The following is a 26,513-nucleotide window of genomic DNA, read 5'->3' on the forward strand; positions in this document are numbered from 1 at the left end:
TAAAAATCATCTCCTCTGTTTTCCTCTAGAGTCTGAATTAGCACAATAGCCATAAAACAAACAAAGCGAAACCAGGGGCGGAGACAAGCGCAGAAAGCTCCATCCAGTGCTGGTGGCTACCGCTTTACTCTTCAATTGGTCAAACAAAACCCCCTCACAACAGACTGACCTTAATTTGACAGGACAGTGGTTTCTACTCAGTGCTGACAAACTTCCTACCGAGCAGGCTACAACCGGGGCCAAGGGAACGGCGTGAAGACTGAGGTAGTTGGATGCAGAGACTGGCAATGTCAAAGTTCTCAGTTTGAGGGCAGCTCCCGCTGCAGACACGAGACATGAATACCGCCGGCGCTCACACGGCTTGGCACCTTGCATCCAACTTGGGTTGCACTTGACTTAGCTCCAAATAGAGAGTGACTCTCTTCAATCAGTGCTTCTGGCAAGTCAGCTGGCTGAGAGGCCACCTGGAAGGTGCTACAGGAAGCAGAAGAGGAGGGGAACCTTCCCGGGAGACGCTCATGACAGGATAATGGGAAAGCCATAGGCGCAAGGAGGGGAGTGGAAGATTCACTGACATTTGACAGAAAGGAGACCTGTCTTATCTCATGCATGCGGTGAAAGGAAGCCCAGGGCATCTTTCATACACAGGGCGTACAACCTGGGCACTTAACCGATGCTTGTAAATGAGGTCCACTGAAGACATCCCTTCAAGGAGAGAATAAACAACAGATTGCAAGCACGAAGGAGTGGATCACTATGGGATGGAGAGAAGAATTAGTAAGGATAGAGTCCTAACATGCACACAGGGATCAAAGGAGAACAAGGGCCTTGGAAATCAGGCTAAGGGCATTAATGTGTGTGTGTGTGGGGGGGGGGGGCAATGGGAACCACCTTAACATTTTGGTCTTCTATTATTTTATAAGCCAAGCTGAGTTTTAAAGGCTGACCCTCATCTTGGGAAGAAGTGGGAGAGTTTAGTAGGAAAGATAATATAGGGGTGTATGAGGCTACCGTGTGGGAGACGTAAGCTTGGGGTTCTGCAATAGGAGGAGAGAAAAGGAAGCAAGGCCAAGAGCCACCACACAGCTAGAATGGTTTGGAAACAGGAGTCAGTGGATCTGAATTGTGCTGGTTACAAAATGAGTCGTGGGCAAACCAAAGAGTCACAAGAAGAAAGAAAAGTAGCTTGTGGGTGTGGCACGAAGATTGGGGTTTCCTTGGACCTCTTTCAATCTGGAGTTCCTGTGGGTAGAGGGGGTGAGAGTCTATCAACTTGGAACAGAACCCAAGGGGGAGAAAGGGAGATGAGATGAGAATGTCCTAGAGGATGGGGTGGAGGGAGGAGAGGTCCAAGGGGAGCCCGGAAGGGGCTTCGTGAAAAGGGAAGAGGAAATGACCAGCTGCAGGAGTCAGCTCAAGGAGAGACGGTGGCAGACAGGAGGTGAAGGATGGAAATGCAGGAAGAAATACGAGGGTTGTTTGTGTTTTAATGATGCTGTTGCTCCTCCAAACAACAGGAGAAAGCTGAGTTGTGACTGGGTGGTAATGTCAACCAAGAGCTGAACAGAGGAAGAGGTCCAGAGGGGTGTGTGGGCAAAGGCCCAAGGACATTAAGAAGAGGTAAATTAAGTGACTGCCAAGAAGTAGGCTGTGTGTTAAGGCCACACATGGGCCCTTGGAAGCGGATCTGCACTGGCCACCAGCTGTGAAACTGGGTAAATGTATTCACATCTCCGATTCCAGTTTCTTGGCTTATAAAAAAGAGGCATCAACAACCACAGGCCCAACCGTTGGATCAAAGGGACCAACCCTTGCATGACTTAAGTGATGAGCAGGTGTATAGTAGTAATTCAAACCCTTTTTATGTGGGGGGCCCAATCAGAACCAACATTCATGCTGAAGATACGCTTAAAACAAAGTCAGTATTTCTGTTCACTGCAAGTCAGCCAAAGAGATTTACAAGTGCATGGGGAGAATCAGGTAAGCATAGTCATAGGACACTACTGCCTTTAATAGTGAAGAGATGCCCACATCTCAGTTCTGCCACAAAAGCCCTGTCTGCTTTTGGGATTGTCCTTCCGGGCAGCGGCAACAGCGGCCACAATGAAAGCCCGTGATTGACACTTCAAGGTCGTCTGTCCTTACCAAGCCGGGTAGGGAGTTGTTTAGGAAGTCATGCAAAAGTTGAAATACAAGCCCTTTTTCCTCCTCACTTTTTTGTTTTTGTTTTAATTTAGGAAGTCATCAATTTAAGCCTAGATCATATCTTTTTTTTTTTTTTCTTTTTTGAAAAGGCTCAAACAAAGGAAATGCCTTGACGTGTTCAATCATTCCTCTGCAGACCCTGTGGTCTCTTAAATAAGAATACAAATTGAGAGCATAAGGAGGAGACATTCACTGAAAGCTCCAGAAAGAGATTGGATATACAACTCATAGTTCAAGCAATAGGAGATAGGGCGGCATGATGAGAAATAAGAATAGAAAGTATATTACAAGAGAAGGAGATAAGGGAAATAAAGGAGCGAGTGTTAAAAAAATAGAAGGCACAAGGAAATTGAAGGCACCCAGAGACTGAAGCAGGGCCAGATGAAATGAAGAGGAGGGCGAAGAAGATGAGATAAAAAGCACAATATGGATCACACTAAGAGAAAAGCTCCTCCGCCAAATTACCATAGAGAGGGAGGGCGGGGGCCGGACCCTAGGAGCCCCAGTATCTAGCATTCCTCCAGTATAAGCTGTGTGCTGGTCAAACAGATAGGGGGCACTGTGCTTTTATTCCCAAAGCCACGCGGTGGAACGTTCTAGTCATTACAACTCTGCAGTAGGTTTTGAAGGCTGATCCAATGAGAAGCTAAAGTACTTAGAAAATTATAAACCCATAAGCATGCCATTGTTACTACTAACAACAAAAGCACAGTGAGTCGCAGCTGTAGCCTTGCAAGTTGTATTTAACCTGCTAGCTAATCTGTCCCCTGCTTGTCAACAGCTACCACAGCAGGGAAATGGCCAGCATCCCTGAACGCTATTTAAACATTAAAAGTGACAATTTTGCAGATCCTTCTAATAATGCCAACACATACAAATAAAAGTATGTGCTACCAAGAAAAGAATAGCACACCTATTGGCTACCACTATTTAAAAAAAATTTTTTTAAGTACATATACATTTTAAAAGGTTAAAGAAGATATGGATTGACATAGATTATTAAAATTTAGCATGGATGAGTGTTTTCTTTTTCCATTTATTCAGTTATCTAGACTATCATAGAGCAGGGGCATCTACATAGGTGGAGCACCCACGGGAGCCTGATCAGCTTTCCTCAGCATTCACAGGAGGACATCTTGCCAATTTTTTTTAAGAATACCTCTCTAAGATCTCTCATCATCGTAACCATCCCTGCCAGTCCATCTTCTCATCCTCTAGCCAGAAGCTGGGCGGTGGCTCAGAGTTGGATGTCAGAACCCATAGAAAACGCTGTGCATGCTGGCAAGCACACATAATCCCAGTGCCGGGAAGGCAGATGAGTGGAGCCTGGAAGTAAGTGGCCAGCCTGTCTAGCTGAATCAGGGAGTTCAGGACCAGGGGGAGGCTCTGTTTCAGAAGTGTGAGGCAGAGGGATTGAGGAAGGCACCTAACATCAACCTCTGGCCTGCAGGGGCTCACGTGCATGTCAATATACATGTGCACACATGAACGCCTATGCAGACACACACTAGATGTGTGCAGATGCAAAAAACACCTGATATGGAGCTGGGGAGATGCCAGTCAGTGATATATTTGTCTCATACACATGAGGATCTGAGTTCAATCCCCAGAACCCATGTTAAAACCCAGGCATGATCTAGTATGCACTTGTAATCTGTGTTGGAGAGGCCGAGACAGAAGGATCCTTGAGACTCATTCTTCAGCTAGTCTACCCTAACAGATGATTCTGGCCAATAAGATGCTGTCTCAAAGGAGGTGGATGTGGATGGTGTTCTTGAAGATGACACTGGAGGTTATCCTCTAGCCTCTATACATATGCATATTTGTGTGCACTTGCACTGAACACACTCAAACACTATGCACACATGTGTACACACACACACAGACACACACAGACACAGACACACACACACACACACACACACACACACACACACAGAGTAAGCAAGCAAAGAAGAACAAAAATGTGTGTGTGTGCTCAGTCAGTCCCAAGTCCCTAATGTGTGTGCTCAGTCAGTACTCAGCACTGTGGGGTTCAACAATGACAAGGTGAATTATGAAATCCCAGTCTCCAGATTCAGTTCTTCGCTCTACCATTCTTGTTTGAATCAATTATTTAACTCTTTTGCATCTCAGTTTGTTGATATGTAAAGCAAGGACAGAATTACCACCTCTCTTGAAGATCACATGAATTTTGTGAAACGGCAAAACTGCATCAGAAGCAATCAGCCCAGCACTTCTCACATGCATCCTCAGAGGCATCACCTATTATTAGAAGCCCATGCAGAACCCCTGCAGAGAACGCGGGTTAGTCAGAGCCACATAGAAGAAACAATCCGCACACAGGAAATTACAACACGGAAGACGCCAAAGGGAAGCTGGTTCTGGAAGGAAAAGCCTCGGAGTCAGGCACTAAGGGATCATGGGTAGGATTTTGATGATCCAAATAAGATAACTGCCACCAAACCACTAGACATTTAATATCTGTCCTTTTTCTTTCTCCTTTCATCCTCTCAGCACCAGCTCACCTCTCTGACTGAAGTTGCTGTGAAATAGAACTGTCCCCAGGCCTGTGTCTGAGTGTGGGAGCATGGGCTCCTGCAGGGCTCCTTCCCAGGCCTGCTGTGAAATAGAACTGTCCCCAGGCCTGTGTCTGAGTGTGGGAGCATGGGCTCCTGCAGGGCTCCTTCCCAGGCCTGCTGTGAAATAGAACTGTCCCCAGGCCTGTGTCTGAGTGTGGGAGCATGGGCTCCTGCAGGGCTCCTTCCCAACCCTGCTGTGAAATAGAACTGTCCCCAGGCCTGTGTCTGAGTGTGGGAGCATGGGCTCCTGCAGGGCTCCTTCCCAACCTTGCTGTGAAATAGAACTGTCCCCAGGCCTGTGTCTGAGTGTGGGAGCATGGGCTCCTGTAGGGCTCCTTCCCAGGCCTGCTGTGAAATAGAACTGTCTCCAGGCCTGTGTCTGAGTGTGGGAGCATGGGTTCCTGCAGGGCTCCTTCCCAGGCCTGCTGTGAAATAGAACTGTCTCCAGGCCTGTGTCTGAGTGTGGGAGCATGGGTTCCTGCAGGGCTCCTTCCCAGGCCTGCTGTGAAATAGAACTGTCCCCAGGCCTGTGTCTGAGTGTGAGAGCATAGGGTCCTGCAGCGCTCCTTTCCAGGCGCCCCTCTCTGTTCAAACCAGTACTCCGCCATGCAGCCCTATCAGCTTCTTCTAGAATGCAGACCCAGGCTCTGCTAAACTGGGCGTGTCTACACGACGATCACCAGACCACGTGGGCCCTACTTTCAGAAATGTTAGCCATGGATGGAGGAAACCACAGTAATGACTCAAAAAGTGTTGAGAGGGTGCTGTTGTCTTAATGACTTGGAAGAAAAACAAATATCAACAGCAGTGCTCTTTAAAAATGGTGACAACAGTCTAGCTGTTGGGGTGATTCCACTGTCAAATCACAGAGAAAGGAAGAGGGAAGGAAGGAGGGGGTGAGGAAGGAGACGGGAGGAAGGGAGAGGAGAGGAGGGGAGACGGGTTAATAGTCCCAGTTTATTCTAGAAGTTGCCAATGAATTACTTAAAATATTAACACCAGTTATTAATTGAGCACTTCCCCCAAGAGAGTTCTGGAAGCCACTGGCAACCTCTGTGAGATGCTGTAACAGGCCAGGGGATGGGTATCCAGTCAGATGCCTGGGAAATGTCATCTAGCCCTTGTTATCATAGTGATTGACATCTGTGAGGCTCTAAGGCCCCTGCAGCAATGAAAGTTGCTTAACTTTGCTTAACCAAAACACCAGGCTAAAAAATTTAAGAACTATATTTCGTTTCCCAAATTTTTGGCCAAGAGCCTTTGTTGCATTTAACAGCTATAACTACCTTTAGAATTAAACTTTATCCAATATAAAACTTCTCAGTATTTCTTTGATTTTTTTTTTTCATTTTGTTTATGCTCTTATACAGATTGGGGGATGTGAACCAGCATTTAAAACATCACCACACAAGCAATAATCACATTTTAACTCCCTAGAGTTTCACCACCCCAATGAACCAGCTATGCGCCCTCAACAATATCACCCTCAGTACTTTCATGGCTTCCAGAAAGATCTGAGAGGCCCAGCCATCCTATTAGGCACTCACAAAGCCCACGGCATAGTTTTTATAATGTGTCTGCACTTGGACATTTCCCCCTTAGGGCTTTTCCTGTGCCTTTTTAAAAATTTCACCCTCTTCTGTGAACAGGAGAAAGCTTTTAGCTGAGAAAGACAAATAGAGAAAGCACCCCAGGCTTTGGAAATTCTTGAAAATGTTGAGATGTGCAGGGTGGGGGGAAAAAAAAAACTAAGAAGCAAACTCCTGCCTTTCCATAGCACTTAGCCATATCTGTAACAGGCTGATACACCCCTGCTTCCCATCCCACTTCATTTATCTTTCCTGAAACCCTTAGCCCTGACCTAAATCTTCTAACTCTCTATTTGCTTTGACAGACTTGGAGGAAACACCCCCACCCCACATATGACATCTCCATATGTGAATATACACTGAGGTGACTGGACCTGTTCCCAGCATGTGTTTATTCTTGTCTGTGTGATAGATTAAGTGGAATTTTCTTTTGGAGCAGCCAAGTGCAATTAAGAGGTCTTGGGTGATGATTGAGAATAAATCCCAAGAGTAAATCCTAGCCCCCTGAAAAGTGCTTATATACCACGGAGAGGGCAGACAGGGTCCTTCTCTCTGTGGCCCCCACGGACACTTGTAAGGACACTGCGTAGGGGTCTCTGTCACCACACAGTTCCTCACCTTTCTTCCTTCAGATCAAAGTCATCTGAAAAATTCCCTCATGCTTATTAGGAACTTTGAAAGCAACATTTCAATGTAAAAAAAAACCAAAATTCTACGACCTTCAGTTCAGAATAACAGTAAGTAGGAACTGAGCTGGTAGCTGTTTGTGTTTCCCTTCAACCTTTTCTGGGACAGTACCTCTGATGCCCAACTGTTACCCCAAGTCCAACTTGTCCAAATGCAACATTTGGATTCATCCTTTGACTTTCCATGACCTGAAACCAGGACACCAAGTGAATCTCCTGCTTCCTTACCACTATGGTAAGAGAGCCACTATTTCCGTTGCTCTATTAAATTAAACCACATGAAATTGCCCCTCTTGGATCATTTTTGCTGACAAATAGCAAAAAGTCTAATGTATCATTTACATCTAGTGAGGCCAAGTCCCTTCTTTCCCTTCACCCTTGTCTCGAGAGCTCACTGGGGCTCTGGTAATTATCTAATCCAGGTCTTCCTGGTCTCAGCTTCTTCCAAGCCATCTTCTGTAATCTTTCTCTTCACAGAAAGGCAATGATGACACATGACACTACCTGCTTAAAATCTTCCCAGGCCCCACTTGTAATCTCAGCCCCTGGGGATTAAGGGGGGGGGGGAACTATCATGATTTCCAAGCCAGTCTGGGTTACAGAGTAAGGCTGCCCTGACCTGCACCCCCAAAGAAGATGGTTTCAAAAGGGCAAGCATCTCACAGAAAGGAGAGACATAAAGGAAATCCATCCTATGGGCACCCTAGTCTTGGACTTGTATCCTTCAGAGCAGTGAGAAAATACATTTCTATCGTTACACTCTCCCAGTCTCTGGCATTATGGTAGCCTTGGAAAACAAATGTACCATCCTTCACTAAGCTACATTTCTTAGATGCAAGTAACAAATCGTCATCTCTATCCCCAGAGCGTGTACAGGGCCAGCCTGGCAAGGAACATGGGTTTACTAAACACTTGCTGGACTAGTATTTAGAAAGCCATACATTTAGTGACAAAGTAAACTTCTATGTCAACACCTTTCTGATAGCTTCATAACTAAAATACACTTATAACAATGCCCATGCAAAAAAAGTATTTCTGAGCAAGGGGTGACATTTAAAGTCAAGAACACACCCAACTTCACAGACAGTCAAGGCTTCTCCCCAGCCCATTTTCATGAGGTCTGTTCTTCTGAGACACGGGACTCCAAAGTCCAGGTCCAGTCCAGTGATTCTCTATTATAATGGTCCCTATTAGCCTTAAAAAAATGTAGCTTCTAATCACCTAACTTACCATCAAAGAGTGCTCTGGACTTCGGAGGGAAACCGAGCCTATTAACTATTAGAACTTTTCAATCTCCTTATAAAAACATTTATGTCATAGCAACAAAGTTTTAGGGTCCACATGCAAAACAGACCGGAACAGGGAAATCTACCATGATAGGGATAGTCCACACTCTACCACTAATAGTACCCATAAGCCAGTCCCTCTCTACTCTAGCCTACCTTTCACAGTTCACACATAACACACCCTCAATCAAGGCTCAGCTCTCCCTCAAATTCTTACGACGCTCAAGATCCAGCCTCAATTTTTACCTGAAACTTCAGGCTCTTTGTGTTCTGATTCCAACTTAAATTTCCCAACCTGTTCCTGTAGTGCATGTCCGTGGTGATCTTCACTCTTGTTGGATGACTCACTGGCCATACAGGACCCATATTCTTGATTTTGCAGGTCACTGAGCCAAAGTCTACTTTGTAGACGTTGAGCCAAAGTTCCTTCCTGCCCCAGTATAAGCCACATAGCTGGGTCAGTCTCTTATCAGACCCTACTTGCTCATCTTTCCCATCTACATGCACATTCCAGAATGCCTCCCATCCCAGCTCCTCAAAAGGCAGTCACTGCTACAGGCACACCTGTGCAAGCTTCACTACAATTTAGAGAGGACAGTGGAATATATAATAACCTTTACTTTTTTTAGTGGCAGGGTTATTAACATACTTTTTATCCCTGTAGTCTGAGAATCTATCCATCAGTAGATTAAAAAACATATTTTGATGTTGTTCTGTGGATGCCTAGGAGCACAGTCACAGGTGTTGTGTGATTCCAACATTGTTGACATTTCAAATCCTTCTCCCCTCCCTCACCCTCCCTTTCCTCTCTACCCCTTCCTTTGGACTCTACAATGCAGAAGAAAAAAATTTCATCTCCTGAGGAAACTGGTCGACGTTTAGCTGAACCTCCCTAAAATTCTGTGCCTAGGCAAAGATTCCCATCAAAGAGCAGATAACATAAGCATGGGGAAAACATGTTTAGAACGAACATTTCGAAAATACATTTTTGGTTCCTTAAAATGTATATAAAAGTATTATAACCATCACTTCATTCTCCATTATATGAGACTCTCTCTAGTTTTCTTCAGCACTTACAAGAACATTATTAAATGTCTGTCTGAAGCTAGATGTGGTGGTGCACCTCTGTAATCCTCACATTTCGGAAGTAGGGGCAGAAGGATCAGGAGATCAAGGCCATCCTCAGATACATAGTAAGTCCATCCCAGACCGTGTGTGAAGATTAATCTTCATTACCAGCTCGACTGAATCACCATGGAAACACATCTCGGGATGTGTCAATGAGCATGTTTCCAAGGAAGACTAAGGAAGGAAGACACACGGTGAATAAACGGGGGGGGGGGGGGGGCATGGCACTGTTCCATGGGTGTGAGGTCTGGAATGGAAAGAAGACCAGAAAGCAAGGAAGTACCAACGTTCGCCTCTCCCTGCCTCCTCAGTGCAGGTGAAAGGGGACTGGCCATCTTAAGCTCCTGCACCAGATTTTCCCATTCGTGATGGACTGTGTCCTCAAACTGTAGCCAAAATAATCCTCCTATATCAAGTCACTTTGGCATTTTATGACAATAGGAAGGTAACTAATACACTAGGCTAAGTGACGCCCTATTTCAAAACAAGAAAGAAGGAGAGGGGAGAGAGAGAAAGGAAGGGAGGGAGAGGGAAGGAAGGAAGGAAGGAAGGAAGGAAGGAAGGAAGGAAGGAAGGAAGAAGGAAGGAAGGAAGGAGGAAGGAGGGAGGGAGGGAGGGAGGGAGGAAGGGAGGGAGGGAGGAAGGAAGGAAGGAAGGAAGGAAGGAAGGAAGGAAGAAGGAAGGAAGGAAGGAGGTAAGCAAACAAAAACGGTTACATTTGAATCCCCGTTTACCAAGTGTTTGAGGGAACATATTGAAATCAGTTTCTGGAAAAAACGTGTCTGTAGTCTGAGCCACGTGGACCATTACCCTTTTTGCCTGGTATGAAGGCCCTTGCAGCTGCCCCAGAATCCCCCAGGACCCCAAAGACGCATCACTCACCAGCACAGTACCCGACCAGGTTCAGGAAGCGCTCTTCCTTGCAGCTGCTCGTACAGCGCCCACTGGTGAGTGTGAGGTGGGGGTGACAGGAGACGCAGTCGGACTCCAGAGGGCCCTGGCACTGCCGGCAGGATGGGTGGCACGCTGAGCAGAGGGACAAAAGCCAGGACTAGAATCAGCAGCTCAGTATGCACACAGTTCAGTATGCACAGGCATGTGTTATTTCATGCACCCCACAAATGTCTATCTCTGGCTGTCTGCTGAAGACTCCTGAGCATGCCTGCCACATACCTAGACTTGACCCAACAACTGCCATTTCTGAAGTAAAAGAGGATGTTGTCCACAAACAGAACAGGGATCTAGAGCTATAAAAATCTGAATCATTGGTCACCCGTTCCAGAGTGGCATCCACATATATGTGACTAAGAAATTCAAATCCAGGCTTGGCAAGCATCTCCTGCTTCAAAACACCAGGGAGAGACAGAGAGACAGAGACAGAGATAGACAGACACACAGAAAGACAGGCAGACACACACACACACACACACACACACAGATACAGACACACAGACACACACAGATACAGACAGACAGACACACACACACAGATACAGACAGACAGACACACACACACAGATACAGACACACAGACACACACACACAGATACAGACACACAGACACACACACACACACACACAGATACAGATACACAGACACACACACAAATACAGACAGACAGACACACAGATACAGACAGACACACACACACACAGATACAGACAGACACACACACACACACACACACAAAGAGAGAGAGAGGAGAGCAAAAAGGAGAGGGAGTTTTGCTTTTCAGAAACTCCTGGCAGGCAAAGAAGGGACCAGACACCACATGGCACTGAGCCTTCCCTCCAGAGTGGGTTACCAGCCAGGCTCTACCTTCAGGCCTCATCTTAGATCCTTTTTATCAGTTTAATCAGTAATATTTATTTAAATACAAAGAACAGAAAAACAATCTTCCTTCTGGAGGTTATCGTGTGCTGCATCTGAAGTTCAAAGCCTTAGTCAAAATTATGGCCAAGTTACGTCTTCCTCAGAAAACCACCAAATTAATCAGAGGTACAGCAGTGTAAAAATCCAGGTGAGCCTCTGAAAGGAGAAGGTAATAAAGACACAGACAGGGAGGAAGCCAGGCAGGTCATGGCTGCAACAGGTCCAGGTTGCCAAGGCAAGTGGCAGATCTGTGTTCCTAGTCAGGAAGAGGAGATCTAAGCCTGTCTAGTGCCAAGGGGTGGGGGCGGAGAGCAGGTGCAGTGGAGAGCTTGCTAACACCAATATACTCCCCCTCCTGGGGCTGTTGGGAGTGAAGAAGCAGGCTGCAACTCAGACCAAAGCCTCTCCCTTCTGGCAAGAGGCCAGGAGGAGGTAAGATATTTTCTCAAAAGAAGGTGGGGACAAGAAAACAAACTGTTGATTAGAAGGTCAGTCCACATTCCCGAGACTCTGAGAACTGTCCAGAGGATGCTGGCATTCCAAGGATAATTCTACCACCCGGTCTCCCCGCTTTCCAGAATGTCTACAGTGACCTGTGTGCCATGCTTCTGGTGAGACCATCCATCCTCTGACAGGGGAGATGTGGAGCAACAGAGGCTTGCCTTCAAATGGTTTACACACTCAAATGGTTTACACACGGGAACTGCGGGGGGCCTGGATAATGGCTTCTCAAGTTAGAGGATGTCTTCAAAGGCACAGCTAAGGACAAAGCAAGCCATTACCCTGCAGAGCTGATGGGTACTTAAAAGTACAGCTGCCCAGGGACCAGAGATTAGAAAGGTATTCGGGAGAAACAAGAAAATTGCAGAATAGAAATAACACTGATATCCAGTCGTCTATATCAAATTCCCACTACATTTGCTCTTTGGAGTTTAGGCCAGAAGAATCTAATACATGCTCATTTATTTATTTGTTTATTTTAATATTTCACGGGAGTGGAGAGATAGCTCATTGGTTAAGAGCACTGGCTTCTCTTTCAGAGGTCCTGGGTTTGATTCCCAGCACCCACATGGCAGTTCACTGTTGTCTGTAACTCCAGTTCCAGGGGAACTGATACTCTCTTCTGAGCACTAGGCAAGCACTTGGCATACAGATATATACACAGGCAAAACACTCACACACATAAGACAAAATAGCTGAAAATATTTCATAAGTCTACTACACATTTTGACTCCCCAAATTCTTGGAAAATGATTTCATCATAACAAGCTTTTTGCCTGTCAGCTAGCCTCAAATGTCTATTTTTGGAAGCAAAGTAGACTCCTGAGAGAATGTGCTTGTCTATTCCACTTCCAGGTCTAAGAATAAACAGCACCACCCTAGGGGACTTAAGTTTTATTATTTTGCCAATTCCAATAAAATGCCTTGCTGATATGAACTTGTAATTTCAGCAATCCCTGTTATGGAATGTAGGGATGCTCTTTCATTGGGAAGACACATCAAAGAAGGAAATAAACACCTCATTTCTCTTTTGCTTTTTTTCTGCTGTCGCCAAGGGAAGAAAGGCGGGAAACCATCCTTAACAGTCTTTTGTGCCTGGCCCTCTATAACATACACTTCCAAAGCTGGTCTCCAAGGCCTCAGCCCTCAGCCATTCTACTTCTACGACCTCACCCCTCAAATTAAGCTGCCTTGCTTTAAACAATGGAGAAGGGGCAGTGAGCCTCCCGAGGTGAGCTCCCAAGAAGCTCCTGCTTAGTAACTTCTGTTGAGGTCTCTTGGAATATTCTCTTCAAGGAAAGATAGCTGCCTTGGAGGAAGGCTAACTAACAGAGACTGCCCTATTGTGAGGAACAAGTTCAGTGAGCACAAGAACTGGCCTCATAAAATGGGGGCGGAAGGGATTCTAGACCTACCTAACTTAATGATATATCTAAACTTGCCTAAAGGATCCTAAGGGAGCCTATGGGTCCCAGGGACTGCAAAAGATAATAATCTGTTGCTTCCGTGCAACAAACTTTGAGTTGCTTTAAGCCATTACTTTGGGTGGCAGTAGGTAATCAGAGCAGAGCCTCACTGAGAGAAAGTAAAAGGGCTCCTGAATGAGTCTGTCTCAGGCCCACATCTCAAATCCTTCCTGCTCTTCTGAAGAAAAGTAATGGGGACTTAAAAACAGCAGAGTATGGAGAACAGGATGGCAAAAAATTATGTAAATGCACACAGTGCTCACTATGATTTTTCATAATATGGAGATTTACTTATGACTTAATATTTGGAGATAATATAAAAAGGCACAACTCGAGGGGCGGTGGTGGCGCACGCCTTTAATCCCAGCCCTTGGGAGGCAGAGGCAGGCGGATCTCTGTGAGTTCGAGGCCAGCCTGGGCTACCAAGTGAGTTCCAGGGAAAAGGCTCAAAACTACACAGAGAAACCCTGTCTTGAAAAACCAAAACCAAAAAAAAAAAAAGCACAACTCTAATGTGTTCTCAGTTACTGGACACCAGACATAAAAGATAGCTCAAAGAGCTTATCACCGGGTTAGTAGTTACTGTTTTTGAGTTGTGCGATTTCCACCCTCACAGCCCTATCTTCTTTTATATTCTGAACTTTCAGATCCGGTACACTGAGCACAGACTCCTGAGAGAACTATAGAAAAAAAAAAAGCTTAAGCTTTAAAAAGAGCCATGGTAACCAAGAGTTATGCTGAGCTAAACTCTGGCTCTTACACAACGTAAATGTTTTATTTACTCTATGAGAGAAGTTCTCTTGGTGTGATTGTTTCCCAGACAAGAGAAACCTAGCACCGAGTGAGTTTATTTAAGTATTACAGTCTATAGGGCAAAGCTGTTTATCATTTTCACACTAACCATGCGTCCTCGTGGGAAGATTAACCCTCCTGTTCTCTTCACACTACCCCTTTACGGGGTCGAGTGTGAGAATAGGATTTTGAGCCCAGCCCCGTCACTGGTAGGATGAAGTCTTTCCTCAAATGTCTGCTTGCACAAGGAAAAGCAAATGTGAGAACAGGGACTCTGTCCCAGCGGGCCACACACTCACCTGTACAGGTACCTTCCAGGTCAAAGTGGGTCTCTGGACAGTGGGAGAGGCAGCGCCCAGCTAGTAGCACGTGGGCAGGCCGGCAGACCGTGCAGCTGTGAGGGGTCTTCCCTGCACACAGGAGGCAGGATGGGTCGCAAGCTGAGAAGAGCAGAGGAGATGATTAGGATAACTCCCCATGAGGACAGTAGCTGCCCCACTGGAGTCCACTCTGTCTATTCACTTGGGTTTCCCAATACCACGACACACTATATATACTTTTCTCTAAAGGCATTATCCTACAGAGTCAGGTACAAAAGCCACCAGACAGACAACTCTTACAGCCATATACTTTCTCCCCATGCTGGATGATGTAAATAGAGAACCAGAAACCATGAACAGTTCTGCTACCCCTGATAGCTGTCACTCTGGAAACCAGGCTGCTCCACAGACTGTTTGAAGTAAAGAGAATGTGTGTGTGTGTGTGTGTGTGTGTGTGTGTGTGTGTGTGTGTGTGTGTGTGATAGAGAGAGAGAGAGAGAGAGAGAGAGATGGATGGATGGGAGGTGCTTTGCTCACACAATGCCAATTCTAAGGTGGAGGCTGAGTGTACACAGGATGGAAAGAGTTCATCAACACTGGAGCAATACAAAGTCAGTCTCAAAGCAAGAGGACACGCTTGTGTGGGATGAGGGCAAAGTCTAGCACAGAGAGTGAGCATTGCTCTGTAGCTCTGTGACCTCAGCTAAATCGGAAACATCCGAGACTCTTGCTTCCTCCTCTATAAAGCAGGGATTCAACACTGCAATGGAACAGATGCATGTACAATCTCTACATACACGGTGTGGTCTTTATAAACCTTGGCTATAATTATGAACAGCACAATGTTACAAGTTCCTAGAGGTGTCATAGGAACAAAGAGAAAGAACATCTCAGCTGGCATTCACCAGATCTTTAAGGGTCCCTGGATGCCTCCTCCCCAAGGAATAGCTTTCATAATTCTAGAAGGTGCTATGCAAGCTGGAAAGGGAGAGAAGCCATCAATAGTCTCACTCAGCTGTGATGATTATGAGCAACAACAATGACCATCATGACGAGAAATCCCTAAGGGTGTAATAACGGCACGCACATCTTTGTGGTAACCAACAGCTAGACTGTCCAACTAGACTTGAGGCTCACTCAGCAGGAGAGAAATCATGCCTCATACTGGAAACCTACCCAGGACTAGAGGTGAGGAATGTTCGAGCAGAACCCCCTGCCACCACTTCACTACATCAACAGAATACTTAACTGCATTCTAAATATTTATCCTTCTGCCCCCCAGAGAAGAGTAGCTCTCAAAGAAGCTGCTCCAGACAACAGATGGTGAGCAATTCAGAAGACCACACTGGTCAAAATTGCAGAGAAAAACAGTTCCGAAGGTACCCACCCAGTCCCAGTGGATACATCTACAACACAGCTCCTGCACCAAAGGCTCAGGGGACATGTCAAAAAAGGGACAGGAAGATTTTAAGAGCCAGAGGACCAGGAAATCTGCTGTGAGATTGTGGCTCCTAGAAATGACAGGGAAGCTTCACAGGTGATACCTCAACAACATGGCTGCCTAAGTAAGACCTTAACTAGACCACCAATAGACATGCATTCAGTGTTAACCGAGGGTGTGGGATTTCATGGGATTTCATTTCCATACTCAGAGACAGAGAGCCTCAGGAGTGAACCCCTATTTTGTTTTTTGAAAACTGGCTTTAAAAAAGGAGAGCCAGGCGGTGGTGGCATACACCTTTAATCCCAGCACCTGGGAGGCAGAGGCAGGCGGATCTCTGTGAGTTCGAGGCCAGCCGGGGCTACAGTGTGAGTTCCAGGAAAGGCACAAAGCTACACAGAGAAACCCTGTCTCGAAGAAAAAAATTTAAAAAATGAAGGAGAAAGGAGAAAAAACACCACTGAGAAAGTCGCCTGTATAGACAATAATCTCTGTTCTGAGAGATATCTCAGTCAAGTTAAATAGCAGGTAAACCATGTGTAAGGCTGCAACGCGTGAGACCTTTGAATTTAACCTTTTCCTTTATTCCTTTCTCATTCCCAAGCTTACACAATGCACCCAGCAAACCAGCATTTCATTTGCAAAAGCAAACCAGCTCATACTTATTTTTACTTAAGTTTTAGACTGCTTAATCTTTGAACCTGGTTGTAAATTACGCCCTGTGAGAGAAGTAACTTCAAAAGCTACATAATCATATATAGAGCTAGTTTTAAACTTGGATGCCTCTTCCTTCCTCCCTGCCCCCATCCCTCCCCCCTCCCCCTCCCGCCCTCTCTCTCCGCCCATGCCAAAACTAAGCACACACTCTCTCTTTCTAAATGAACCGAACGCTTCATAGTGACTCATGCTGCAATTAGCTTCTGCACTGTTAAGCAGCGATCCCAGCCACACCTGAGTAAAGGCCTCAGGTACAACTCCCAGGCTGCAGTATCTCCCACTGCTGCTGAGAGCATGAATTATGTGTTTTTATTTTCTCTATTTCTGATTCTTTGACAGCTGGAAAAATGCTTATTCTGCAGAAACTACCCTCCCAGGGCTATATTCCTGAAGACTGTAAGCGATGAGCTTGGGAGTGTGTGTTTCATATGCCAACTAACCAAACCCACGCCTCCAACACCTCCTCTACAGGTTCTTCCATTAATTCACACTTGTGCTGAAGGGGGCCCAGATCAGGATCCGGTCCATCCAGATGACCCCCAGTCTCTGTCAAATGGACAAGACCCTCCAGACTGTAGAAATGCTCCTCTCTGTCTCTCTTGTCTCCTCTACCAAACACCCTGAGGATTTAGAAGTCCTGCAGACTTGGCGGAACCATGTGTAATTTTGCACCATCAAGGTGTCTGGTTCTATAAACCCCTAAAATAATGGAGCAAATAATCTTAACAGGACAAGAAACTGCTGTTCAGTGAGGATAGCCAGGTCCTGAAGGATAGACTGTTGAAATATTAGACTACTCTCTCATTGGCTGATGTCTGATGGTTGATCTCCACCCTAACACCTTGTCTCACCTATCACCCAGCACCTAAAGCTTAGACAGCTGTGCCAGAGGTCCCAGGCCCCTGCTACCAAGCAATGGCCAGTGCCCAGTCTCACGGGGCCATGTCCTGGCTTGATAAATACAGTCTTCCCACTGCTTTATCAATGGCTCAAGTATGGTAGTATAGACAACAGAAATTCATTCCAAAGTATTTTCAGAATCCTCAATGGCCGGGAATGGGGGGGGGGTGTTAGTAATCTAGAGTTTAAGCAAATTAAAGGAGGCATCTTGGGATTGGTATGACAGTTTAACAGGTAAGAGCACTTGCTGTGCAAACATGAGAACCTGAGTTCTAATCCCCAGCAAACTTTAAAGGATGGTCATGATCCCTATGCACCTGCAACCCCAGTGTTTTAGGGACCCAAAACAGAAGGTATACTGGGCTGGGCAGTCACCAGGCTCAGTAAGAGATCCTGTCTCAAGGAAAGAAGACAAAGAATGTTCATGATGCCCAACATCCTCCTCTGGTCTGAGAGTATTCACACACAGGTGTATACTCCCTAACATGAGTACATGGTGTATGCATATTTGTACTCTCTCTCTCTCTCTCTCTCTCTCTCTCTCTCTCTCACACACACACACACACACACACACACACACACACACACACACTTACGTCTCTAAGCACAAAATGAAACAGAGAGTATTGGAACATCAGGTGGCAATGTTTTTAAACACCCAGCTAAATCATATTGTCAACACAAAGCTTTTTATTTCCCCAGGATGACTGGAGAAGCAATCTGAAACAGCAGTATTTTCTATAGGCCTAAATAAATATACCTATGATAGCACTGATATGCTTACATTACATTTTTTTAAGACCATTAGAATCCCCAGGTCTTCCTGTTATACAGCCTTAATAAATAGGAATCAGAATGTATCACTGTGGAATTGAAAACTGGGGCAAAGTAAGTTAAGGCATTATGAGCATAAACCTGAGTTATTTGATTCTATTTGGTCACAAAGTCAATGTGGCAGCCTGGCTTACTGTGAGTAGAGGTTATTATTTTATACAAAACAGGAAAGCAAAAAAGACATGCAAGGTGGAAGGTTGGCAGGCTCAGAAGTTCGAGAGAAAGACCCTTTATCTCCTAGTAGGTTTTAAATAGACAGCCCCTGATCACCACAGGACACAGGAAGGAGGTAAGTGTTGCATGTAGACTCTCTGAGTCTTCTTCTCTGGAATCCTTTATATTTGCAAATGCATTTAGATCTTTAAAAAACGATCTCATGAAACTTCAGTTTTGTGCTGGTTTGGGAAATGCCTACATTACTCCAGTGACTTTTATTAGGAGCGATCATTCTGCGGGAACTATTTCCTTGCAGGAATTCTGTTGAAGTCTCAGTTCCTTCAGGGAAGACTTGCCCCATCGCTGGGCCTATATGGAGGCATTTGAAAGTTGTATGAATAATTCCTCCACTAATACAACATTTTCGGAGGTCTGCTTTCCAGTTGTTGGCTAAGTATATTTCTGAAAACGTATAAACGAACTGCATAGACCTTGAAAGAAGGGAGTTCTTAGCTGGCTGTAAAGTCCAGGCAGCTTGACCATGGCAGTTACACCAGAGCCGCAGAGAACACACAGAACACAGCCGCTCCTGCTGGTCCTGCTTGCTGCTTTGGTCTTAAATTGATCTCTCTCTCTCTCTCTCTCTCTCTTAGTTTTTAATTGATGTATTATCTTACTTTTTAAAATTGAAAATGAATTCTTCTCTCACAGGACACACCAGACCACAGTTCTACTCCCCCCAGCCCTGCCCCCACCTCCCCTCCCCTCTAGGTCGCCTCCCCCCCATCTCCCATCAGCAAAGTGCAGGCCTCAAGAGATAGCAACCAAATAAGACAAAACAGGGTACAGCAAGACAAGGCAGAAGCCCCCACACCGAAGCTGGACGAGGCAAACCAACAGAAGGAAAAGAGTACCAAGAGCAGGCAAAGAGTCAGTGACACACCCGCTCCCACTGTTGGGAGTCCTACAAAACCGCCAGGCTCACACACTGCATACATGCAGAGGACCCGTGCAGGCCCCGCAGAGGACCCGTGCAGGCCCCGCAGAGGACCTAGGCAGAGGACCCATGCAGAGGCCCCATGCAGGCCCATGCAGAGGACCCAGGCAGAGGACCCAGGCAGAGGACCCATGCAGAGGACCCGCAGAGGACCCAGGCAGAGGACCCAGGCAGAAGACCCATGCAGGCCCATGCAGAGGACCCAGGCAGGCCCATGCAGAGGACCCAGGCAGAGGACCCATGCAGAGGACCCAGGCAGGCCCATGCAGAGGATCCAGGCAGAGGACCCAGGCAGAGGACCCAGGCAGAGGACCCATGCAGAGGACCCAGGCAGAGGACCCAGGCAGAGGACCCATGCAGAGGACCCAGGCAGAGGACCCAGGCCGAGGACCCAGGCAGGCCCAGGCAGAGGACCCAGGCAGGCCCATGCAGGCCCTGTGCCTCCTGCTTCAGCTCTGTGAGCCCACACAAACCCCGATTCTCCTCTGTCCGCCATCCCCTCTGACTCCTACAGTTTTTCCTCCCTCTCTCTTCTATAAGGTTCCCCAATCTCCATGGGGAGGGGCCTGATGAAGACATCCAATTTAGACTCTCTTTGAATGTGGATATGACTACTTTTTAATGACAGGAAAAAAAAAAAAAAGTGGTCCTGCATCCCGGCTTTCAAATCATGTAAGAGATCCTGGCTGTCCGTGTCAAAAGCGAACACTGAGGTAGACATCCGTCAAAATAGGATGCAGATGTCAAAATCCTCCGGGGTGTAGCATGGGGCTACTGAAGCAGGATGAAAATGTAACTGCGTTTAGTTTAAATCAATTTCACTTTCCTTCTTCTCGCCCCCAGCCCCATTTAAAATGATTCATCACTTCCATGTGTCCCCACCCTGCCCCGACTGCAAGGGTGAAGGTCAATCTTTTTCATCTCCGATTCCTGTGCCTCTGGCCTCGCCCCTGTTCTGAGCATGCTCAGTGATGCCCCATGAGTGACGACCTACGGGCTCAGCAGGTGGGTAGGAGGTGTGTGAAGGGCGGGCAGGTGGATGGAAATGTAGACATCAAATTCAGTTTGCCATTCTCTCTGATCATTTCTTCAGCGTTTTTCTGGCTTTTCTGCATAAACACGGAAGCTTCCCCACGTTTCCCCTCTGGTCCCTCTCCTCTCACTCTGGTAGACCTGCACACAGCTTTCCTGACCTCTGGGCTGCTGACTCCAGAATTTATGAGGACAGAGCTGGCCTTTGCGCACACCAATAAATCCACTGCCAACGGGAGATCTCCATATGGCCTTTCCTGGGGATCTCATAGCCCCCCTTTCCAAATACTCCTTGTCCACTGCTTTCTTTAAAAATAACTTTTCTTAGCCTTAAAGTACTCCCTGTTTTAATTTTTTATTTTTTTTAAAAGGTAGTTGGCATTCAAAATAATGGACCTCACCACAGCATTTTTAACCATATATGTCATTGTAGTTTTCTCATACTCACCTCCTACTAGCCTCCTTCATCACCCTCCCCTCTTACAGGACCCCTTCAACAGTCTTCGTGTGCGCCCCCTGCCTCTTACACACACACACACACTCACACACGGGGAGGGGGTCCCATGGAGAGAGACATGCAATGTTTTCTTATCCGCGTTAGCTATTTTCAGTGTCAATCATGGCAGATGCTGGGGACTGTGTCCCCCCCTCACTGCCACTCCCACTCGACTCCCTGCCCGATGTCTGCTGTGAGCTGCCCCTCACCACTGCCCACCATGTTCCAGCTTTCACATGCGAACACAGACGACCCCAGACTCCACATGCGAACACAGACGACCCCAGACTTCTACTTCTGCTGCCTCTACTTCCTACGTCTCCATCAAGTCTGCCTGAGCGTCCACTCCCAGAACCCCTTAGTGAGGCCTTCAAGATAATGCATGGCAAGGACTGGTGGCCCAGTCTTATAGCCAATCCCTTTATCCGCTATTTATCTGCCAGAAAACCAGCAGAAAATACTTACACAGTGAAAAGTAAGCAAATTATTTCCCATACACCAGGCCTTTAAATGGCTGGCCAACAATAGTGTTAGCTCCAGCCTCTTTGGTAAGCGCAGAGCACTGTGCAGTGAGGTCGCAGGGCACCGTGCAGTGAGGTCACAGAGCACTGTGCAGTGAGGTTGCAGGGCACTGTGCAGTGAGGTCACAGAGCACTGTGCAGTGAGGTCACAGGGTACTGTGCAGTGAGTCGCAGAGCACTGTGCAGTGAGGTGACAGGGTACTGTGCAGTGAGGTCACAGGGCACTGTGCAGTGAGATCACAGAGCATTGTGCAGTGAGGTCACAGGGCACTGCGCAGTGAGGTCACAGGGCACTGTGCAGTGAGGTCACAGAGCACTGTGCAGTGAGGTCACAGGGTACTGTGCAGTGAGATCACAGAGCATTGTGCAGTGAGGTCACAGGTACTGTGCAGTGAGATCACAGAGCACTGTGCAGTGAGGTCACAGGGTACTGTGCAGTGAGGTCACAGAGCACTGTGCAGTGAGATTAGAGGGCACTGTGCAGTGAGGTCACAGGACACTGTACAGTGAGATCCTCACTGCTCCTCTTCAGTGACACCCTCACACTTCCCCTCTTTGGTCTCTCACGGTAGAAATACAGACTTATTGCACTCCTCCAGACTTTCCAGGTTGACCACTGGCAGTCTGCTTACCCTCAAATGCCCTTTCCCATCTTCTCCTGAGGGATACCCACTAATCTGTCCTCACCATGCCTCTCCTCAAGAGCCAGCCTCTTGCATGCCATCTCTTCCCCTCGTGCTGTCCTGTACTTCAGCACACACAAGGAGCTTCTAAATCCTTGTCAGACACCAGTTCCTCCTGTGTGAGCAGGCGTGCCTCAAGGCACGGTCTCCATCTTTTCATCTTCCACCCCTAGCCTGGCATGCCCAGGCTCTAAAGGGCCGAAGGGGAGAAGTGAACGGGACTGAACGTTATCAGAAGGCACGTATTTGTGCAGCTCTGTCAGCACCTTGGGGACCATATTAAAGATAATTGTTTAATATAGATTCCATATGTTTTATTCAATTACTGTAAAGGGATTCCACCTTCATAAGCAGGCTCAGATTCGTGAGTGGTGCAGGCAGATTCCTGCCCATCTATTTCTTTAATTAAAACTCCGCCTAGAGGTCCTTGGTGAGTCTTAGCAACAGCAAAATAGATAAAAACACACACGAAATGCTGTATTTCTTCCTGTTCACCTAAAGGACATTAATTAATAAGCCAAAATAATGGGTGAATTTATCTTTAAGAAATAAGACTAGACTAAACTCAGTGTGTGCAGTTTTTCTGTGTAGTAGGTAAGACTTTCCTGGAGAAGCTGGGCTCAGCTAGAGACTGAAAAAGAAGACTTGCAAAGCTGGGGTGGCTGGAAACTCCATTACCAGCATGAGCACAGAGTCAGCCAGTGCAAGGAGGGGACAGGGCGGCTCACACTCTAAGCACCCTGCAAAATGGATCTCCCCTGAGACAAGGGAGACAGTCTGGAAACAAAGTTCAACTGCAAACATAAAATCTGGAATTTCTTCACAACAATGTCAACCTTAATCCTCCTGGTGGGGACTGAAAGAATGCATTGCTAATCTGCCACGGAACTGGGGCAATTGCATGGCTAATCGAATCACCTGGGCCATGTTCACAGCCTGTCCTCATCTCCACGGGCAAGCTGTTTAATTGGATGACCTGGCCTTAAACTGCACTGCTCTACTTCACCACAAGGACACAGACTCGCACATTTGGAAGAATCTGAGAACCCACATCCTCTACTGGAACCCACGGATCGCCACTGCTTAACTCTTAGCTGTTCCTTCCAAGGCCCCGTGCTCAGATTAACTAACAGAGGCCTGGGAAAAATGGACGCCAACATGAGAGGCACTTTAGTGACGTTGCTTGCGGGGAGGTTCACACCAATATGCGATTTGTTTAGTCTCATTGGGGAGGGCGAGCATAGGTTATTTCTTCTGTTCCCCGCTTTCTTTCTTAAGAAACTTCAGTCTGGCAATGCTAGTGAAAACTCAGTTGAACGTGTGAGATAACTCTGGACCCTTCTTTTCACGAATGCTGCATGGTGATTATTTAATTCAAATGCACAGTTTTGGCTGACCACTACAAATGCTTCCAAAACATCTCTCACAATTAGATGAAACGGAACCTCTTTTGCACCAGCTTTTCTATGCACACTTGGAAACAGAGACTACGGGGCAAAGAAGCACCACGGGAAATTCTTCTGACCGGTCCATCCCCCTGTCGAGCAGAAGCCGAAATCACAGGCCCCACACATGGAGACAGTTAGTTCCACCTCTCCAGAACCCTTCTGCAGTTGAGCCACTGTGGCCCATTTCTCAATCACTACCTTGCCAGGAACCTCATAGCAGGGACCACCACCCAAAACTGTAGGAAAGAATTGGTTACTGCTGTCCTCCATTCATTCACTCACTCATTCTCTGTTTCTCCCACAGGAATGTGCTTTGCAAAAGAGCAGGAAGTTTGACTTGACTCATTGGCAAGGATGTCCCTCCTGTTTAGAATTGTATGGCACCCGAAAGGGACATTCAGTCAACACTTGTGTAAGGCATAAATAAGGGATGAACACTCCTGAGAAGCAGTGTTTTCTTTGTTCAGTGTTTGTTAAAACACACACACACACACACACACACACACACACACACACACACACACACACTTGCCAGGTGGCTTCATCTGGTACTACACACTTCCCGAGCACAAACTCTCGCGCTAACTCTGGGCACACCGGAAGCCCTTGGGTGAAACCTTCTTCATGCCAGGACTCCGCTTCTCTCTTTCATTAGCTGCAGTAATATCCCGATCTCCCCATGCTGCAGTCTCCAAGAAAGGAAGAAGAGAGAGCTCCGGAAACCAGCTGTTCTGCTCTTCTGTACAGAAAAGCACTCGCTCGCTCGAGACCAGAGGTGCCCTCCCTGGGAAGCCATGGGAAGTGGAGAGCCATCCCATCTCACAGGACTCCCAGGCAGGATTTTACAGACGCCGCTTCAGCAGCAACGAAAATGGAGCAGATCGTGGGGAGATTCGCAAAGATGCAGGATGAGTGACGGGAAACCTGTCAGTCAGCTCACTTGGTACTTAGGTAAGGCTGCAAACAATGGGTAGTCACACTTGGTTTCCCAGCGGAATCCTGGGCAACTCAATTAACCTCTTTCTGCCGTATTCTCATCACGTACGAACTGAGTACAGCAGCCTACCTGGTGGAGACTGACTGCACAGGGATTTGCTCATAATGTGAGCAGACAACGTGTGAGGGGTACCTAATGATATTATGTTAACGAGCATACAATCACGGGCTACCAGGGACTTGGGAGGTCACGGCAGTCTTTCTCTATCTGACCACAATTAAGCCCTCCCAGGGGGACTGGGGTCTAATCTCTTCTAAAAGATGCCTATGTAACAGGGGTCCTGGGACACTTCTCTTTGCCAAGGATGCCCTTTCAAGCTGAAGAAACCCCAACTGGCCACGTTAGTGTGCTATGCTTCTCTTGCTCTGTGCGGAAAGGGGGACCAGTGGCTGCTCACGCCTGAGAAGAAGATGTCGCTCTTAGAGGCCTGCAGCGGCCCAGTGGTTACAAGTGCAGACCCTGGAGTCCCCTGACTTAGGTTCCACCCACCCATGCTCCATGCCGCCAGTGTAATTGGGGGGGAACTCACACCCTGGAACTTCCCCAGCCTTGATTTCTTCTTCCAGCACATAACTCACTCACCTGTCCCCAAAGTCAGGTGTTAGGATGAAGTGATCAAAAAAAGTATTTCTCGTGATGCAATTATTATTTTCCCAGCCAAACAGAAGCACTGAAAATAAAACTTGTTTGCTTAAAATTCTAACTCCCAAAACTGTTGATCATTTTGTTTCACTCTTTTGAACTCACTCCAAATTTTGTCTTTTATTTTCACTAATAATGCTCAAAACTATGAGGTGATAATTATTGTGCACAGACTGGTTTTTTTTTTTTTTTTTTCCGTCCTAGTTTCTCCTGGGATTGTGGAACCCATGGAAAAAAATCATAGACTTTTGGCAGGGCAAACTGGGGCTTGTCCAGCATCTAGACAGCCCCCAGGAGAGCCAAGAGCCACACACAGCATGTGCATTTGGAAAGACCAGCTTTCACCGAGGTCTGCCCCTTTTCCACTCAGGCCTCAGGGCACAGGGTCCCCAGCTGGACATGTGGAACCAGACAGACCAGTTTCTCAGATCCTAACACATCATAAAACACTTCTTTAAAGGGGAGGGGGAAAGGAGAAGAGGGGGAGGGGAAGGAGGAAGAGGAAGAGGAAAACAAGGAATACATGTTTTATCTTTCTATTGGTTCCTTCCATTTTCTTTCTGTACTTTCCCATCAAGCAGGGCTGTGCATTATACTTTATGTTTCTTAGGGTGCTGGGAACTTGCTAAAAAGCAGAAACCTTAAGGAAACCTTTGCATAGCAAACCTCTGAGTTGATATGTTCCATCTTGGAAGGGAGCTAAGTGAGACTCAGGATGTTGTAAAGGGAGGAAACATTCCCTCCTACAAGGAAGCCCATTAAAACTCAGGTTGTTCTAAAGCAGTAGTTCTCAACTTGTGGGCCATGACACCTTAGGGGTTCAGGGATCACCTAAGACCAATAGAAAACACTGATATTTACATTATGATTCATAACAATAGCAAAATTACAATTATGAAGTAGCAATGAAAATAATTTTAGGGTTGGGGTCACCACAGCATGAGGAGCTGAGTTAAAGAGTCACAGCACGAGGAAGGAGCATTGAGAACCACTGTTCTAAAGGGAGGCTCCTTAAGCCTCAGGAAGTAAACACTCAGAAGATTCTGGAAGTCCCTGAAATTGACCTGATGTATTAGGCCCCTCCCTCTCCAAACTTCCATAAACAGTAAGAACTGCTGAGAGGCACTCGGAGATCACCCGAGCTGCCGGACAGAGGAGTAGGCCAGCTGAGCTGCATGGACAAAGTAGAGATTCGCGAGCTGTCTAGGAAAGGCATAGTCT

General features: G+C 46.7%; 1 protein-coding gene across 1 annotated transcript in view; it reads right to left on the reverse strand.

Moving 5' to 3' along the window:
• Fras1 (Fraser extracellular matrix complex subunit 1) overlaps positions 1–26,513 on the reverse strand; it is a 417,436-nt gene that overhangs the window by 166,976 nt on the left and 223,947 nt on the right. Inside the window, exons 19-20 of the mRNA XM_036200993.1 lie at positions 14,408–14,548; positions 10,359–10,502 (exon numbers count right to left, since the gene is read on the reverse strand). Coding sequence (XP_036056886.1) covers positions 10,359–10,502; positions 14,408–14,548 — 285 coding nt within the window. The remainder of the gene's footprint in view (positions 1–10,358; positions 10,503–14,407; positions 14,549–26,513) is intronic.

This window comes from Onychomys torridus, chromosome 10, assembly GCF_903995425.1.
Source record: "Onychomys torridus chromosome 10, mOncTor1.1, whole genome shotgun sequence".
Classification (NCBI taxonomy): Eukaryota; Metazoa; Chordata; class Mammalia; order Rodentia; family Cricetidae; genus Onychomys; species Onychomys torridus.